We start from the raw sequence: 16,594 nt of genomic DNA, 5'->3' as shown, positions 1-16,594 counted from the left end.
CATAATTGCTACTGACAATCCCAGTATTGACTACCCACCTCTTATCAGTGCTCTGTTGAAGGACACCTTTGTCACACGTCCCCCGTCATTTCTTGCACTCAGGCTTCAATAAGAGGATTGAATATGAGCCTGGAACAGGCAGCCTAGCTCTGTTCCCCAGCATGCACCTGGAGACCTGTGATGAGCCAATCACATCCATCAGAGCCACTATTGAGCTAGAAACCAATCATATTGGAAAGGGCTGCGACCGTGACACCTACTCTGAAAAGTCCCTGCACAAGCTGTGTGGTAAGGAACTACGTTTCCTTTCGTGTAGCCCTACTGTAAAAAAAAATTCTAGTTGAAATTCAACATTAATATTTTGTTTTTAGGAGCCAGCTCTGGCACTGTGGAACTCCTGCCAGCACCCAGCAGCTCTGCCAACTGGACGGTAGGACTACCCACCGACAACGGCCACGACAGCGACCAGGTGTTTGAGTTCAATGGCACCCAGGCTGTCAAAGTTCCTGATGGCTTGGTGAGCACCAGCTTGAAGGAGCCCTTCACCATCTCTGTGTGGATGAGACATGGCCCTGGGGCCCACGAGAAGGAGACCATCCTCTGCAACTCAGACAAGACAGGTAACTGCATAGGAAGGAAGGTAGTCATAGTTATATGCAGGGCAGTCATAAATGAATCAGTTCAATCTTGTCTCACCTATTACCACTTTGCATAATGATAACATCATGATTTAAATATGTCTTTGTAGAAGTAAAGACCTAATAGTAGCCGCTGTGCAGTCGAGTTAATAAACTTTTCAAACCGCTGTATGAGGAAAATATAGCTCTTTCTGCTGCATTGGTGTCCTAAAATTTTAGCCTCGCCATCTCTTAAACCATGCTTGTGCTCACACGTGGAATTTCACTTTTACCATTTCTTTTCACTCATGCCAAGTTCTTGCTCACATTTCCATTTTAGTTTTTAGTGCTAAATATTAGTGTGTGTGAGCAGACAATGCTGGATCTTATTGACTGTAAAGTGTCAGAGATGTGTGGATGGTTCATCAACTTTTGTCGCACTGCTTATATAAGGAGGATTACATCACAGTGGCTGTGTGCTACACATACTGTAAGGCATCTGCACTGTGTGATCTCTGTGCCATGAGTGATCCCTCTCCATTCAGTACACCCTCTGTGGTCATAAGTGTATTCACCTCTTAACAACTAAACTCTTGCCAGAGAAGAGGTGATTTGGATAAGTCTAGTGTAACTGTTAACCAAGGTTTCCTCCAAATATATTGCAGCTTCGTTATGACGTACTCATATTCTCCCCCCATGCAGACATGAACAGGCACCACTATTCGCTCTACGTGCACAACTGCAGGCTCATCCTCCTCCTTCGCCAAGATCAGTCAGAGGCAGAGAACTACAAACCAGCCGAGTTCCACTGGAAACTTGATCATGTGAGTCCCTGCTTCCAAATTCATTCATGCGGAGATGTTTTTTTTTCATTGTATTAACAGTTTTGTGCGCTCTGTTCTCTGTAGGTATGTGACAAGGAGTGGCATCACTATGTAGTAAATGTGGAGTTCCCCACCGTGACACTGTTTGTGGATGGCACTACCTTTGAACCCTTCCTGGTCACGGAGGACTACCCACTGCACGCCTCCAGGATTGAGACTCAGCTCACTATTGGTGCTTGCTGGCAAGGTACTATTAGATATTTTAATAAACTGTATGTGTTGTATGTATTGTTCACCCTTATTATCGTAATGTTTGCCAAGTAATAATGCTCTCGTAGATTCTCCAGTGATAGACTGAATGCCTTTAGCAGATCCTTAACCTTCCTCGCTGTCTTTCCCTACTCTCTTGTTTCTGCCCTCTCCAGAAAACTCAGGACATGACAATGACACTGAGACAGTCTCTGAGTCTTCCTCAGGTTGCGCCAATCGTTCCCTTCTCAGATACTTTCATGTGTCCACCATGTCCCACCACTCTTAACTGCATCCTCACTATCCACCTCGACTAGAATGGGTCCTATACATTCTAGATGCAGACCCAGATCTTTTTATACCACGTTTTCAAGCATGTTGCCATGTGGATATACAGGCTGATTTATTGCTGTCTGATTGCTATTTTTTTTAGATCATTATTTTCTTCATCCACTAAACTTTATACATAAGTAGAATTCAAATAGACATTAGCACATTTTATTGGCATCACCTTCAAGTCAGAAATGGGAGCTCATTTATGTCAGATAAAGTTAAAGCACAGACAGTAGACAAACACACCGGACTTGTTAATCTCAAATACTGTAAATCAGGATGGATGCACCCTAGGACGACCAAGATGTTTAATGTTTTGATTTGAATTCGGTCTTTGTTTCATTGTCTCTGTTTACTCTGTTGTATTCCACACTAAACCAGCGATTCCGTTAAAGGCATAGTTTGGATTTTTTGACATGACGTTGTTTGACATCCCCATCAGCAGTGTAGTACATCAGCGACAAAGCGCCGCGGCCATCTTGTTTATGTATGTGTTCCACAGCGGAAGAAAATGCAAGCATCTTCATCACATACACAAGAATGCGCAGGGATACGGCAGGAGACAAATATAACACAGAGCGATTTGTGAGGTCTGATTTATTTTCGAGGAGGCATTTTTATGATGCTAAGGTATTACTTTTTTAACACATATTGTTTTGAGAAGCCAAACTCTTTACTTAAATGGCCCCAGCAACTAAGCGGAATTATGTTCCTCATCACCGAAATCCGACCACAACTGGACTCGCTGGGCCAAGTGGTAAGTCATCGTTGATGTACTACACTGCAGATGGGGATGTCATACAACTTTATGTCAAAAAATCCCAACTATCCCCTTAACTGCAGATATTGCATGCGCATAATATGTATAAGACCATCCATTATTTTTGTTTTTACTTAACTTGCATGAATTTTAGTCCCACTGCCTCCACACTGTGAGCCAGCATGCTCGAATGATTTTGCAAAAAAGGTAATAAAATGTTTGCGAAAACCACACTTAGCTAATCTGTGTGTGTGTGTGTGTGCGTGTGTGTGTGTGTGTGTGTGTGTGTGTCTTGTTGTTGGCCCCCTCATCTATATCCTAACATACACAGGCGGAAATGCACGTATGGTCCAGTTTTTCCGTGGAAACCTTGCAGGGCTGATGATCCGCTCTGGTAAACTGGAGAACAAGAAGGTTATTGACTGTTTGTACACCTGCAAGGAAGGCCTGGATGTGCAGCTGCCTGAGGAGGTAGCATCCACTGTCAAGGTGGGGTGGTGCTTTTTAAATGTTGACATTGCAAAACAACCTCAACCCAACTAATGTAATTATTCTTGTGCATTTGTCCTGGCATCGTATGGCTGTAGGTGACAAAGAGCCTCATAAATAAACACCTTGTTTACATCTTTTTCAGGTGGAGTTTAACCCCAACCAGTCCTCCCTGACCGTTGAAGGGGATGACATTGATGCCTTTGACAAAGTCATGCAGCACATCTCGTACATGAACTCCCGCCAGTTCCCAACACCTGGCATTAGACACCTCCGTATCGCCACTACTGTCAAGTAAGTAGCAGGAGCCAAGAATTCTTTCTGTCATTGTTAGGGAACAGATTTTCCGGTTTTAAATATGAAGGGAGATAGTTGAAGTGAAATTGAGGACAAATCCTAACTACAAAGAGAATTGGCACAAAGGTTTGCGGTTGGAGAACAGAATCTGCTCTGTGGGTCTCTGTTTTTATTCACTCTGATTTAGTATTGCATTGAACAGCTTTTCACAGAGTGTTGTTGCACTAACTCGTTAATGTATGTACTGTAGCGATCATACCAAATACTTTTTGTATTTACCATAGTTCTGGTTCTTGGTACCATATTTCTGTTATTGCTGTTTTGTCACCTTAAAAATAACATTTGTACATACTGTAGAAAAGCTATGGCTCATTTTGAAGGAGCAACTACTTTTAAATAAACTGATTCCAAGTAATAATAATGCTTCTTCCTTGCCACAGGTGCTTCAACGAGGAGTCCTGTGTGACCATGCCGGATGCTGAAGGTTACGTCATGGTGCTGCAGCCCGAGGAGCCCAAGATCAGCCTGAGTGGCATTGACCACTTCGCCCGGAGCGCTGCTGAATTTGAGAGCCCAGAGGGCGTGACGCTATTCCCCGAGCTGCGCATTGTTAGCACTATCACCCGCGAGGTGGAAGCTGATGCAGCAGAGTCTGAAGACACAGAGGGAGCTGACGATGACCCCACAGGCACGGGAAATGCACCCTGGAATACACAATTTGCTTTTTATAATTCCAGATTCCCCCTTACCTTCAGTTGCGTGATACCCAAAGTTGCACAAAGCAGTGGTGATGCTTAGTGATGCTCCGATTAGTATCGGCCGATTTCCGTAAAAAACACATGATCAGTATATTCTGATAAATGCCTTTCAAAGCCCATCACAAAAACTGATCACCGTGTGGCGGGGACATGACAATTCATGTCATGACAACACAAACATGACATGAAGGTGCATGTGTGCTGTGTCACGTAGGGTTGCCAACACCCGTATTGAACCGACAAGAAACACACTTTGTTTCGTATCGCCACGAGAATCAACACTAGTCTGTAAAACCTCAATGGTGTCAGTTTAACAGCACGACACAGGCTACGCCAGTCGATGCCAGCATGTTTGATCACTCCCTTGTCAAACCTATTGGTGTTCGACTTCTCACTCCCTTGTCAAACCTATTGGTGTTCGACTTCTCTTGCATCTTTTCTTTACACAGTTTGCCTAGCTGTCACTGGCCGCAGCTAACTAGCTAGCTAGCTAGAATTGTCTTCGGGGTCCAAATGCAACTTTTTACCACAGTTACTGTACATTTTGTTTTTAAAACAAACAAGCAATGCAGTTAGTTTGGAGCTCGTTTTTGTCCCACAGGAAAGTGGATACCACGTTCAAGTGTCACTGAACAACTTTACTACCTTGTTGTCATTGTACTAATTATGCCCTATCCTCAAACACTATTTGCTTGTGATTGTTTAATGAACATAAACACATAATGTGTCCAGTCTAATAATGGCGACCCTATCACAGGGGTCTCCTAGCTCACCAGCTGATTTTGAAGCAGAATCTCACAGAGTCAAAGGATATTTGCTTCAACTCCTAAGTAGTTTTTTATTATTATATTATAATTATTATTCTAATTATTATAATAATTTATGCCTTTACATAATGACAAATGAGCAGAAAATAGCATAAAAACGATGGGCACAATGAGTGGAGATCTGCTTGGTAAATAATGTACAGTACTGTACAAGACCCCTGGAGGCCCCTGCAACCTGGACACTGAATTTATTAGATTTTAAGTTAAGCAGCACAGATTTCTATTTAATAAAGGTATTTTTATTTGAATCATTTTATTCTGTTAATTTTGTTATCTTGAACTCAAAAATAAATGATTGAACAATATATTTCTCACGTATTAGTATTACTCCAAAACATGCCTCAAATTAAATTCCGTTTTGTCAAATAGCACAAAAATTGCTGCCCTGGCCAATAGCGCTCATCATAAATAAATTGAAAAATGCACAGTTAAGCCATGTGATTGTTATCGGTATCAGCCGATCTCACTCATGAATGATCGGAATCGATAGCATAAAACTCTGATCGGAGCATCCCTAGTGATGTTACCTTCCCACCCTCATGGGCAAAACGCACTGTTAATAGATGGTTAGAAGCACAGCACAATAGGAGGATTATGTCTTGTAGCCAACTGGATTGGAGTGTGTGACTGATAAGTTGTTTACTCCTTTACGGGAGGGGCCGTTGGCGTAGCCTTGCCATCTGTTAGGTTTGTACTGTATATGAGCAGGGATCAGGAGACAATAGATCTGCATGGAGGTTGACACAGAAACTGGGAAGATTTTATGTCCTGTAATGAGGAGGTCTTGACTCACGTCACACAACCTATAAAGAAGAATTCATGACTTCCACAGATATTAATGCATTGTATATTTTTTGTAAGCTAAATTTAAGACCTAAGCAGCAGGTGTTGTGGGAATTTCTAAGTTTTTGTTTTGTATTTGTACTTAACAAAGATTCCTGTTACTGCCATTGATGACAACTTCATAGTTCTTTGTATGACAGCTATGAAATATTTATTATGGCTTCCACAAATAGGCTCATTAAATATGAATGGCAGTCTTTGTAGGGTTGAAGAACTGCAATTTACCCCCTACACCACCAGGTAGCAATAATTTAATGGAGCAGTTATTCACTTGCGTATTGGAATACACATGGACAAGCTATGTTTAGTAGGATACATTGTGATTGGCTATGCCTTGCTATTTAATAATAGCAAGTCAGCAATGTGTAACATACAGTGGTGTGAAAAAGTGTTTGCCCCCTTCCTGATTTTTTGGGGGATTTTTATTTTTGTATGTCACACTTAAATGTTTCAGATCATCAAACAAATTTTAAAATTTATGAATTTTTGTCAAAGACAACACAACTGAACACAAAATGCAGTTTTTCAATGAAACCTAATTATCAGAGGTTCCATTTATCACAGCAAGTCTTCCAGTTCCTGAAGCAGCAAAATAGCCCCAGACCATCACACTACCACCACCATATTTTACTGTTCGTATAATGTTCTTTTTCTGAATTGTGGCATTACTTTTACACCAGATGTAGTGGGACACAAACCTTCCAAAAAGTTAAACCTTTATCTCACCAGACCACAGAGTGTTTTGCCAAAGGACTTGGGGATTATCAAGATGTTTTCTGGCAAAATTGAAGCAAGCCTTAATGTTCTTTTTGTTCAGCAGTGTTTTTTGTCTTGGACCTCTGCCATGCAGGCCGTTTTTTCCCAGGATCTTTCTTATGGTGGAGTCAAGACCTTAAGTGACGCAAGTGAGGCCTGTAGTTCTTTGGGTGTTGTTGTGGGGTCTTTTGTGACCTCCTGGATGAGTTGTCGCTGCACTCTTTGGGTAATTTACGTTGGGCGGCCACTCCTGGGAAGGTTCACCACTGTTCCGTGTTTTCGCCATTTGTGGATAATGCTTTAGAAATGGCTTCATGGCCTTTTCCCAGATGGATAGATCTCAATTGTGTTGTCATTGACCAATATTTAAATTTGTTTATTGATCGGAAACATTTAAGTGTGACAAACATGCAAAAAAATAAGATATCAGGAAGAGGGCAAACACTTTTTCACACCACTGTATGTGTATATGCTAGGGTTGTCACGATACACTCAACTCATGAGACGAGACAGCACACGATAATGGGTTCACGAAAACGAGACAAGACAATATTTTAACATTACTTTCAAGAAAACTACATTGCCTGCACTTCCATATTACGTGTATTATCATTCATAGTAGTGATGCCAAAGTTTAGTCTGATTGGCTGTCCTGTTCTTGCGAGACAGCTTTCTTCTCAATGAGAAATATCACCACATTTTAATCTCAAGATCCTGATGTATCGACAGTAAAATAATGGTAGATATTTAAGTATGTTTGTATGTTGCCAGCTATTTAAACAATAATGGCTATGTGTTGAATATTTTTTAGGGGACCGTAAATCTATAATGCTGTACACTGACTACTATAAAGTTAGATTTTTGTAGTATTGTCCCTTGAGAAATTATGATAAAATGGTTGCTGAAATGTGAGGGGTGTCCTCACTTTTATGAGATACCGTACATTGATATACAATTTATGAAAAAGAGTCTTGTTTCATGTTAGTTCTCATATAACTGTTCTTTATTCAGTCCAAGAGACCGTGGTGTCAGAGGAGATCATGCACAACCTTGACACATGCGAGGTGACTGCGGTGGGAGATGAACTGGATGCCGAGCATGAGGGCCTGGAGGTGGACATGTTCCAGCTGCAGCAGCGCGGCCTGGAGATGAGCTCCTCTCACCTTGGCCTCGTCATCACAGGTATGGACAGTAGCAGCAGTGTTTACCTTTTTTGTCTTGATCCTACATGTATTTTGGCTTCTGACACATGCACCCCACTGTGCACCAGGCGTGAACACCATGGCCAACTATGAGCAGGTTCTGCATCTTATCCGTTACAAGAACTGGCACACCGAGGCGCTCTTTGACAGGAAATTCAAACTTGTGTGCTCTGAGCTCAATGGGCGCTACATCAGCAATGACTTCAAGGTCGAGGTAAGCCGGCACTTAGTCGCATCACTGTGACACCTCTACAACAGTTAATTTACATGTTGTGTGTTTATTCTTTCCAGGTGAACGTGATCCACACAGCCAACCCTATGGATCATGTGAACAGTGCCCTGGTGCAGCCCAACTTCATCAACCCCGTGCACCAGGCCTCTGTGGACCTATCTGGTCACAACCTGGTCAACGCTCACCAGGCGTCAGGTACTGCATGTGATGAAAGCTTTACTTAACTACCATGACTCCTTCTAAGCCTGGTCCCACACACTCCCCAGCTTCATATATACATACTGCCACTGGTATTTATGTTCCTAAGGGGCGTCTATTTTGAGGTGTGACATTTATTTAAGTAGCCAGCACACCTGGCAATTAATTGAGGCACTGCATTTGAGGATTTACCTTATTTAAAAACATCATGTCCATTTTCAGTATTTGAGAAAATAATTCCGTTTTTGGGAAGTACAAGCATGTGCCTTCTGATGCAGCAATCTGGAGGAGGTTTACAGTCTTTTAGCCAGAAGTAGGACACACAGGAGTCACTGTTTGTTTTTTAATGGCATACGTTTAGGGATTACACTTGAGTGCTGCCTGTGACATCTGTGCACCACCATTTATTTCCTAGTTTCAGTAATCTTCCAGGATGTCAGGCTGGCTAAGCCGGCCACTGCACGAGAGGCCTTCTACTGCTAATATGAGGCTAAGTAGAGCTGATATTTGTAGTTAACTGTTTTTTGTGTGTGTGTGTGTGTGTGTGTGTGTGTGTGTGTGTGTGTGTGTGTGCGTGCTTGCGTGCGTGATGGCAGTGGTTCCCAGTGCGGCCACTATCGTCATTGTCGTCTGTGTCAGTTTCCTGGTGTTCATGATCATTCTGGGCGTGTTCCGCATCCGGGCTGCACACCAGCGCACCATGAGAGACCAGGAGAACGGCAAGGAGAACGAGATGGACTGGGACGATTCGGCCCTCACCATCACTGTCAACCCCATGGAGGTAAACAACAACAAAAAAACACTTACAGTATTACTTTCAAATTATGCTACCTTGCTAATTGAACTAAAAGACACAGAAATGGGCTTGAATGTACCGTACCGAATACCGGTGTATAAGCCAATCCTTTTTTCTGAAACTTTGAACCCTTCAGCACCAATTTACGGCTACATTGTAATCTCATGACATCTCCTTTACTTCAGATATAAGTATAAATACAAATACAAATATAATAATAATCGTTTAAATACTGTGCCGCTCGCGAGTCAGTGATGAAATGGTTGCTCTTTCTTTGGCAGGAGCCAATCACGAGCTATCAGCACAAGCTTGTCAACCCACTGGAAATTGCAGGTCATTACTCAAAGAACACTAACCTCATCACACAGCAGCTTAACACTCAAAAGGTGTAGCAAGGAAATATACAGAGAAGTACCAATATGAGTTCAAAATGGAAAAAAAAACTGTTTTAAAATTGTCCCATAATGCATTGTGTCTAGCAGATCATTTAATTGGAGGACAAGCGGCATAGAAAATTGATGCCGCTGCAATGTTGCCTTGGTCCACCAGAGGGAGCCAGAGGAGCCCAGAGGCAGGCTGACATCATCATTGCAGTGCCAGGCAGGCACTAATGAATGATTTGCTCAGATGCAATGCATTTTGGGGAAACTTAAAAATAGGTATTTTTTGTTTGGGTTTTTTACACGCGTATTGGTACTTGTCTTGGATATTTCATAGCTACCTTTTTAGTGTTCAGTTGCTGTGTGATGAGTTTAGTGTTGTTTGTAAGATGACACCGTGAGTCAGACTGTTATATTGAGTAATGACCTCCTGCGATTTCCAGTGGGTTGACAAACTCTTTGTGATTTTTTTCATAGCCCATGATTGGCTCCTGTCAAAGAGCTGCCTGGTTCTCATGGACTCATGTGCACTACAATATTCAATTTTATGACATGGACATGAGTGACTTATAGTCAGGCACGGCTTATACAGTATATGTACAAATTTGTTTTTTCCTCTAAATGTAGTGGGTGCGGCTTAAGCACCAGAAATTACGGTATTTCTGTCCAGCATTTTCACCACAATCTCTACAGAGTTGCTCTCATGCTTCATTTTGAACTAAAATAGTACATTTGACTTGTCAAGCTTCACTGTACCTTGTTGCATTTGGCGTTTAGTCCACAGAAGATCCCATTCTATTTTAGGACTGTTATCTAAAGATGTTGTGTTTTCATTGCCATTAGCTCAAATAGGATTATCCGAAAGCGACTTGACATGTAGCTCCTACAGAGGCGTGCCCTCAGTTTTTCATGACTGAATGTATGTTTGTGTAAGCTAACTGTTCTACACCTCAACCACTCCTCCTCCTCCAGCACTCCTCCACCACACACAGGAGTGAACATTTTTCAAAACATGCTTTGTCTGTGCTGTTATGACATTGTATTCGGACAAGTACACTACATCGTGTTAGACTGCCTTGAAATTTCTCTCACAGTTCAACGCACGTTACGTAACACTCACTGTAACTTTTGGGGGTTTAGCAGAATCACCGGGACCCGATTAAAAACCTTTAGGGGGCTGACAAGCGCATATCTGTAAATGTTGAGCAAGATTGGGGGAAGATTATTGGGAAAAAAAGACATTTATTTTTAACATTTTGTCTCAGTAGTCAACCAATGTAACATGCTCTCCAACTATCAACAAATAAGACAGGTTAGTCTTACTAAATTCACAAATAAGAATCCAATTACGTAATACTGGCAACGACACAATTTCGAAAGCTGCACATTTCTATGCGGCACAAACATCCGTATGAGAACAAAATAAAGCGCAAATTATGAAACTCTGGACTAATACAATCAGTGAAATGATAAACTGGGCTCATTCAGCACGTCATGCATGAAAGCAGCAAACATTATAGTTGAAAAGTATTCAAGAAAGACGCCTTGCTTCTTTCTCGCATAACCAGCGCTTTAATTGCAAATTGCATATTTACACTCCAAAGGGTGAAACTTGGAAATAATTCCAGACCATGGCCATCTGAGCTAGCAAGCTTGTTGCTGTATGGAGCACATCATCACTCGCACGCCGATGTCATGATTGGCAGAAAAAGTGATGAACCACACCGATACGCCTGGACATGCCCACTTAATACAGTAAACAAATGGCCAAGGTGGACTTGACAGTGTTTTGTGTCTTCACAATCGCAGACGTACGAAGACCAACACAGCAGTGAGGAGGAGGAGGAAGAAGAGGAGGAGAGCGAGGACGGGGAGGAGGAAGATGATATCACAAGCGCTGAGTCAGAGAGCAGTGAGGACGACGAGGGCGGTGAGCAGGAGGACCAGCAGGGGGCCAGCAGACAGCAGCAGCTGGAATGGGACGACTCCACCCTCACCTACTAGAACATATATACACACACACACGCGCGCGCGCGCACACACACACACACCTTTAATTTGCACACAGTCAGATGTTCATCCTCGTCACACCACACATACAAGGAGCCGTGATGTTTAAAAAAAACAAAAACAAAAAAAGGTTTCCCCTCTTGTCATCTTAGTGGCGCTACTCAGTGTTGTGTGGTCATCACCAGCTTTTTAAATAATTTATTTGATTTGAAGTCGCAAATCTTGGCCGATATTGAAGTGTGTGTGAGGAAAAACTGTGCACTTTTCTTTTTTCTCCCACACAAGGCTTCAAAAAAATGTTTCAGATTTGTTTTGCAGCTGAAAACCACCACTGGTCATCCAGTGAATGGATGCTTTTTAGCAGATGGAATGCATTTCCTCGTTTTGTTTTTCTTTGCTTTTAAATCTTTTAGTGCATGAAGTCATGTGTAGAGAAATACATTTGCTTTTTAAAGATGTTGTAAATACAAGAAAACCATGTAAGTAGTCAATGTGTTCGTGAAGGCCTCCTCCACAGGGTCCAATATCTAAAAGATAAAACAAATAAGTAAATATAAAACAGTCAAATATTTGTGTCACACAGGCTGTAGCATGTTTCTCAAATGTTACTGCAAACTTGTTCCGTCATGTTTGTACAAAAGTGTCTGCTTTCACGAGGAGGAACACCGCAATGTTCTTAAGAGGGTTTCTTTTGTCCTTTTTTGTGTTCTCGTTTAGTTTTGCCTCCTCTTCATTCCAGCTAGATCTCGCTATTTGTACAGACTGGATTTAAACTTACCGTTTTTAGACAAAGAGAGTTCGGGTTGTGCTAGGTTTGCTCAGCTACTTTTAAATTCTTATGACGCTTCTGAAAGTAGCTGTGGAAAGATGAGCGTCAATATAGAAGCCTCTTGTTATTGTGTTAATTCTCCATGGCGCGTTTTTTTTTTTTAATGTGAAATAAATAGTGTTGAAGCATTTATGAGTGGTCTTCTATTGCAAAAGACGGTTACACAGCTTAGTACTGCAGAGTTGGTCAATGTAGTGGCCTCCTAATAAATAGAAAAACTACATTTGAGTTGGAAAGTAGTTACCCACCTCCTCCCACATAATGTTGTATATATTTTTCCAAAAATGTAACCTTTCACGCTTATTTAGGAGCAGCTTATAGGCGTCAGAGTAAGAAGAATGTCTTTCTGAATTTCAGAGGCCAACTTGCCCCCAGACGTCTCGATGGCCCTCTGCTGGCCAAATGCAGGGAGTGCAACTAGGAGCTCTAACAAGACCCTGCTTGTATCAATGCCATGTTTTGTTCATTTGTAAACTTCTAGATTTCTTACTGTGTCTAAACATTAGGCCACGGCTAGTTTGCATTTTGCATTGTGCTTCTACACTGACACTGTTAATGTGTAGCTGATGTAGATCCATGTTGTATCTTTCTATCGCTATCGTACTAAATCCACCTTCGCAGCAGATGTACGGTACGTGATGACTTGGGCAGCATACTGTATGTCAGTATACTGTTGCTGTATAGTGGCATTTATTTTTTGTGGGAAATGGTGACAGAGTTCAACTTTTAATCCATTTAAAAGGTGACAAATGTGTGTGTGAAGCTCCAAGTGAATGTGTCAGCTGAAGAAACAATAATAAATACAATTTTCAAACATCGCATGAACCACAAGTTAGTGAACATTTCATGATATGTGAGGCTGGAAGTGAGGAGGTGTGATCCACTTACTGACATCCACAACACTCCACCTTATTTTGTAGAGTTTTCTTGTTTTTCTTTCTTTCTTTGCTCCGAATGGAAATGTTGTGGAAGGTTCCTTTATGCTTGTTGGAGCTGCTCTCACTTCTCTACCAATTGACAGGCAAAATTGTAGTCAAGTTGATGCTTGCTCGTAAACACAATAAAGGATAATGAGATGGGATATACTGTATTGTAGTCGTCTGTTGTCCTGGGGGTGTATGTGTAGACTGTATAACGGGTGTATAACATTTAAAAATACGTACGGGGTGCCCAATGTGAAAATTCAATCCCACTTTTTCTTCGGTATATATTTTGAATATTTACATCACTTTTCTCACATCTTCAGAATTGAGGTAGAAATGTAATGTTTTTTCAAGTAAATTAAATAAACGAACTGCTACATATAAATGTTGAATGTTCTATGTGTGGAGTTGTCATGTTCTCCCCGTGGGTTTTCTCCGGGTACTCCGGTTTCTTCCCACATTCCAAAAACATGCATGTTAGGTTAATTACCACAGGTATGATTGTGAGTGTCTGTATGTGCCCTGCGCGGGATATACCCCACCTTTCGCCCGCAGTCAGCTGGAATAGGCTCCAGCATAACCCCGCGACCCTAATTAGGGTACGCGGCACAGAAAGTGGATGATAAATATAAATATTGAATTCGGCCAAAAGTTTGGACACACGCCATTCAATGCGATTTCTTTATTTCCATGACTATTTATAGTACATTGTAGATTCTCCAAACTATGAATGAACACGTGGAATTATGTACTACAAAAAGTGTGAAATTACTTATAGTAGGCTATTTTAGACCTATATTTTTTTTTATTATAGTTTTTTTTATAGTGCCGCAAACCCTTGATATACAGTAAAATGGGGTGGCGCTGGTGATATGCACTGTTACTATTTCTGACTGGTTGGTGCCCAATTCCACCAGGTCCCACTGAAGGATGTTCGATTAGAACAAACCGACTGTCGCTTTCTTTTGTCGTTTATTAAATGTCACACGATCAACACACGGCTCTTCTCTCAAATGCAAAGTAAATAGATGCTGTATTGCTAGTTGCAAATAAACCAAACATCAAATATCAAATGAAAAGGCACAGCATTCAACATCTGCTAATGACTGTTAGCATAAGTGCCAGTTAACAACCAAGTCAAACATACAGTTCGTTCAAAGCGCTATAAAAGAGCGCATTATTCGGCTTATACTTCCATCTAGCGGTGAAACGGGTGAATGGCGGCATGAACCACTTGCACTCTGTTAATTACATGGGGCCACCATGTCTACACATTACCAATGTCCAGCATCGTGGAAATTAACCAAATAAATTGACACTAGCGGTCATAATTACACACAAAATATAGCTTATAACTATGCATAAGCAACCCAGCTGTTTTGTGTGATTAAATGAAATGTTACTTTTGTATATGCAATGTTCAGGGATTAATGCCACTGTTATAACATTCCAATATTATTGTACTAATTAATTTTACACATTAGTTCTTTTATTATAATTGCGTGTGATTGTCTTTAGAAAATATTGACATCTTTACGACAGTTTTAGATCAGTCGTCAATTGGTTACCATGGTGCCCCCTGGTGAGTGCTGCACGGGGTCAGACAGCGTATAGGAGGGCCACGTGTGTGTGCGAGGCCCGTCTGCTCAATACATCACTGCATGACACTGCGCTGTTTCCATGCTAGCGAATTGGATATGAGAGACTGTTGCCGTTTCCTGTGGCCATAGTGGAGGAAGAAGACACCAGCTACCTCCTCGTCATCATCCCAGGCACCCCATCACACACTCACTCCATCATACGACACACGTATAGTACATACACGCATTGAGCTCGAGAGACTCTTTATTTTCTTATGCTGGCCAGCAATCTTAAAACTGTGCTCAGGACAATTTATGGGACTTACATATATACATACTTACATACTGTATATATTTCTTATGTATCACTTAAAATGATTTGCCTAGTCATTCTGGTTGGAAGTGTTATGTTTACAGTGGATCTGATTCCCAGTCTAACTGTGAGGAATGAAAAGAAAAGCATTTGAGCCCAGCAACTCATGAAACCTGGATTGATAGTAAACGGCTATGACGCTACGACGCTGCTGCTGTGCTTATGAATGTCCCGGTAAATTGCTTGCAGGTGTGCGAATCTCCGCCTCCACGGTACGGGGTGCACTGCAACAGAAAGCAGACAGGCGGCAGCAGCGCGACGGACACAGAGCGTGACAAGTGCCCACTCAACGCAGAGTGCCAGTAGCTCTGTTAACACCACTCAAAGCAGAAACTGGAGAACTACAGAAGATTTGAATTATTGCACCAGCGGAATGCAGTACGGACTGGATAAGCAGCATGGTGATGGTGACCCAATAGAAAACCTAGGATCTGCATAGATCCTAAACCACTGAATAGGGTGCTGAAAATGAGCCATTTTCTTCTTCCTACCATTGATGACATCCTTCCAGAACTCTCAAAAGCAAAGGTATTCACGGTTTGTGATGTCAAACATGGTTTTTGGCACGTTAAGCTGAGTGCAGAGTCGAGTTAAATCACAACTTTTTGCAACCCCATTTGACCGGTTCCGTCGGCTCAGAATGCCAATGGGAATCAGTCCGGCTCCTGAAGTGTTTCAACGTAAACTCATGCGGGCACTTGAAGGGCTGCGAGGTGTGGACATTATTGCTGATGATGTGCTCATCACTGGGGAAGGTGTAACAAAGACAGAGCCTGACAGAGATCATGATGCTAACTTGAGGTGTTTCCTAGCTAAATGAGCATTAGACTAAATGCTGACAAGTTTAAACTCAGAGTGAACACAGAACACTGCAGAGTGATCACAAGCCACTGGAGAGCATACACAGAAAGCCACTGCTTAGTGCACCAAAGAGGTTGCAAAAGATGCTACTCGGGCTGCAAAAATATGATATGACTGTTGTTTATGTACCAGAGAGAAACATGCTATTATTAGCAGATACACTGAGCAGAGCATATTTGCAAGACGCCACAAAAGGGGACATGGAGTCAGAGATTGAGACATGGTCGATTACTTGCCTATATCTGTGGAGAGATTAGCCCCCATTAGAGAGGACACTAAACTGCAGAAAGTGATAGGTTTTATTCTGTCAGGATGGCCGTAAAGTAAACATGTGATGCCACAAGATATTTAGCACTTCTTACTCGTTTCAGGATGCAAGATGGAGTTGTGTTCAGAGGTGAAAGGGCAGTAATACCAGATCATCTTAGGGCTGATTTGACACACCGTATTCACTCAT

At 41.8% G+C, this 16,594-nt stretch overlaps 1 protein-coding gene across 4 annotated transcripts in view; it reads left to right on the top strand.

Moving 5' to 3' along the window:
• The window catches only part of clstn1 (calsyntenin 1), a 46,183-nt gene extending 32,702 nt beyond the window's left edge, over nucleotides 1-13,481 (top strand). For 2 of the 4 annotated variants that reach the window (XM_054775720.1, XM_054775730.1), the window contains 13 exons: nucleotides 103-288; nucleotides 372-620; nucleotides 1,320-1,441; nucleotides 1,526-1,688; nucleotides 1,867-1,917; nucleotides 3,115-3,272; nucleotides 3,418-3,566; nucleotides 4,010-4,257; nucleotides 7,765-7,935; nucleotides 8,024-8,169; nucleotides 8,247-8,382; nucleotides 8,982-9,166; nucleotides 11,371-13,481. In XM_054775720.1, coding sequence (XP_054631695.1) covers nucleotides 103-288; nucleotides 372-620; nucleotides 1,320-1,441; nucleotides 1,526-1,688; nucleotides 1,867-1,917; nucleotides 3,115-3,272; nucleotides 3,418-3,566; nucleotides 4,010-4,257; nucleotides 7,765-7,935; nucleotides 8,024-8,169; nucleotides 8,247-8,382; nucleotides 8,982-9,166; nucleotides 11,371-11,565 — 2,159 coding nt within the window. In that variant the 3' untranslated portion in view covers nucleotides 11,566-13,481. The remainder of the gene's footprint in view (nucleotides 1-102; nucleotides 289-371; nucleotides 621-1,319; nucleotides 1,442-1,525; nucleotides 1,689-1,866; nucleotides 1,918-3,114; nucleotides 3,273-3,417; nucleotides 3,567-4,009; nucleotides 4,258-7,764; nucleotides 7,936-8,023; nucleotides 8,170-8,246; nucleotides 8,383-8,981; nucleotides 9,167-11,370) is intronic. The other 2 variants (XM_054775737.1, XM_054775745.1) reach the window with 1 other exon arrangement.
• The last annotated feature ends 3,113 nt before the right edge of the window (nucleotides 13,482-16,594 follow it).

The sequence above is a fragment of the Dunckerocampus dactyliophorus genome, chromosome 1, assembly GCF_027744805.1.
Source record: "Dunckerocampus dactyliophorus isolate RoL2022-P2 chromosome 1, RoL_Ddac_1.1, whole genome shotgun sequence".
NCBI lineage: Eukaryota > Metazoa > Chordata > Actinopteri > Syngnathiformes > Syngnathidae > Dunckerocampus > Dunckerocampus dactyliophorus.
Note: the sequence above shows the minus strand (reverse complement) of the source record. Positions and strands in the feature narration are given on the sequence as shown.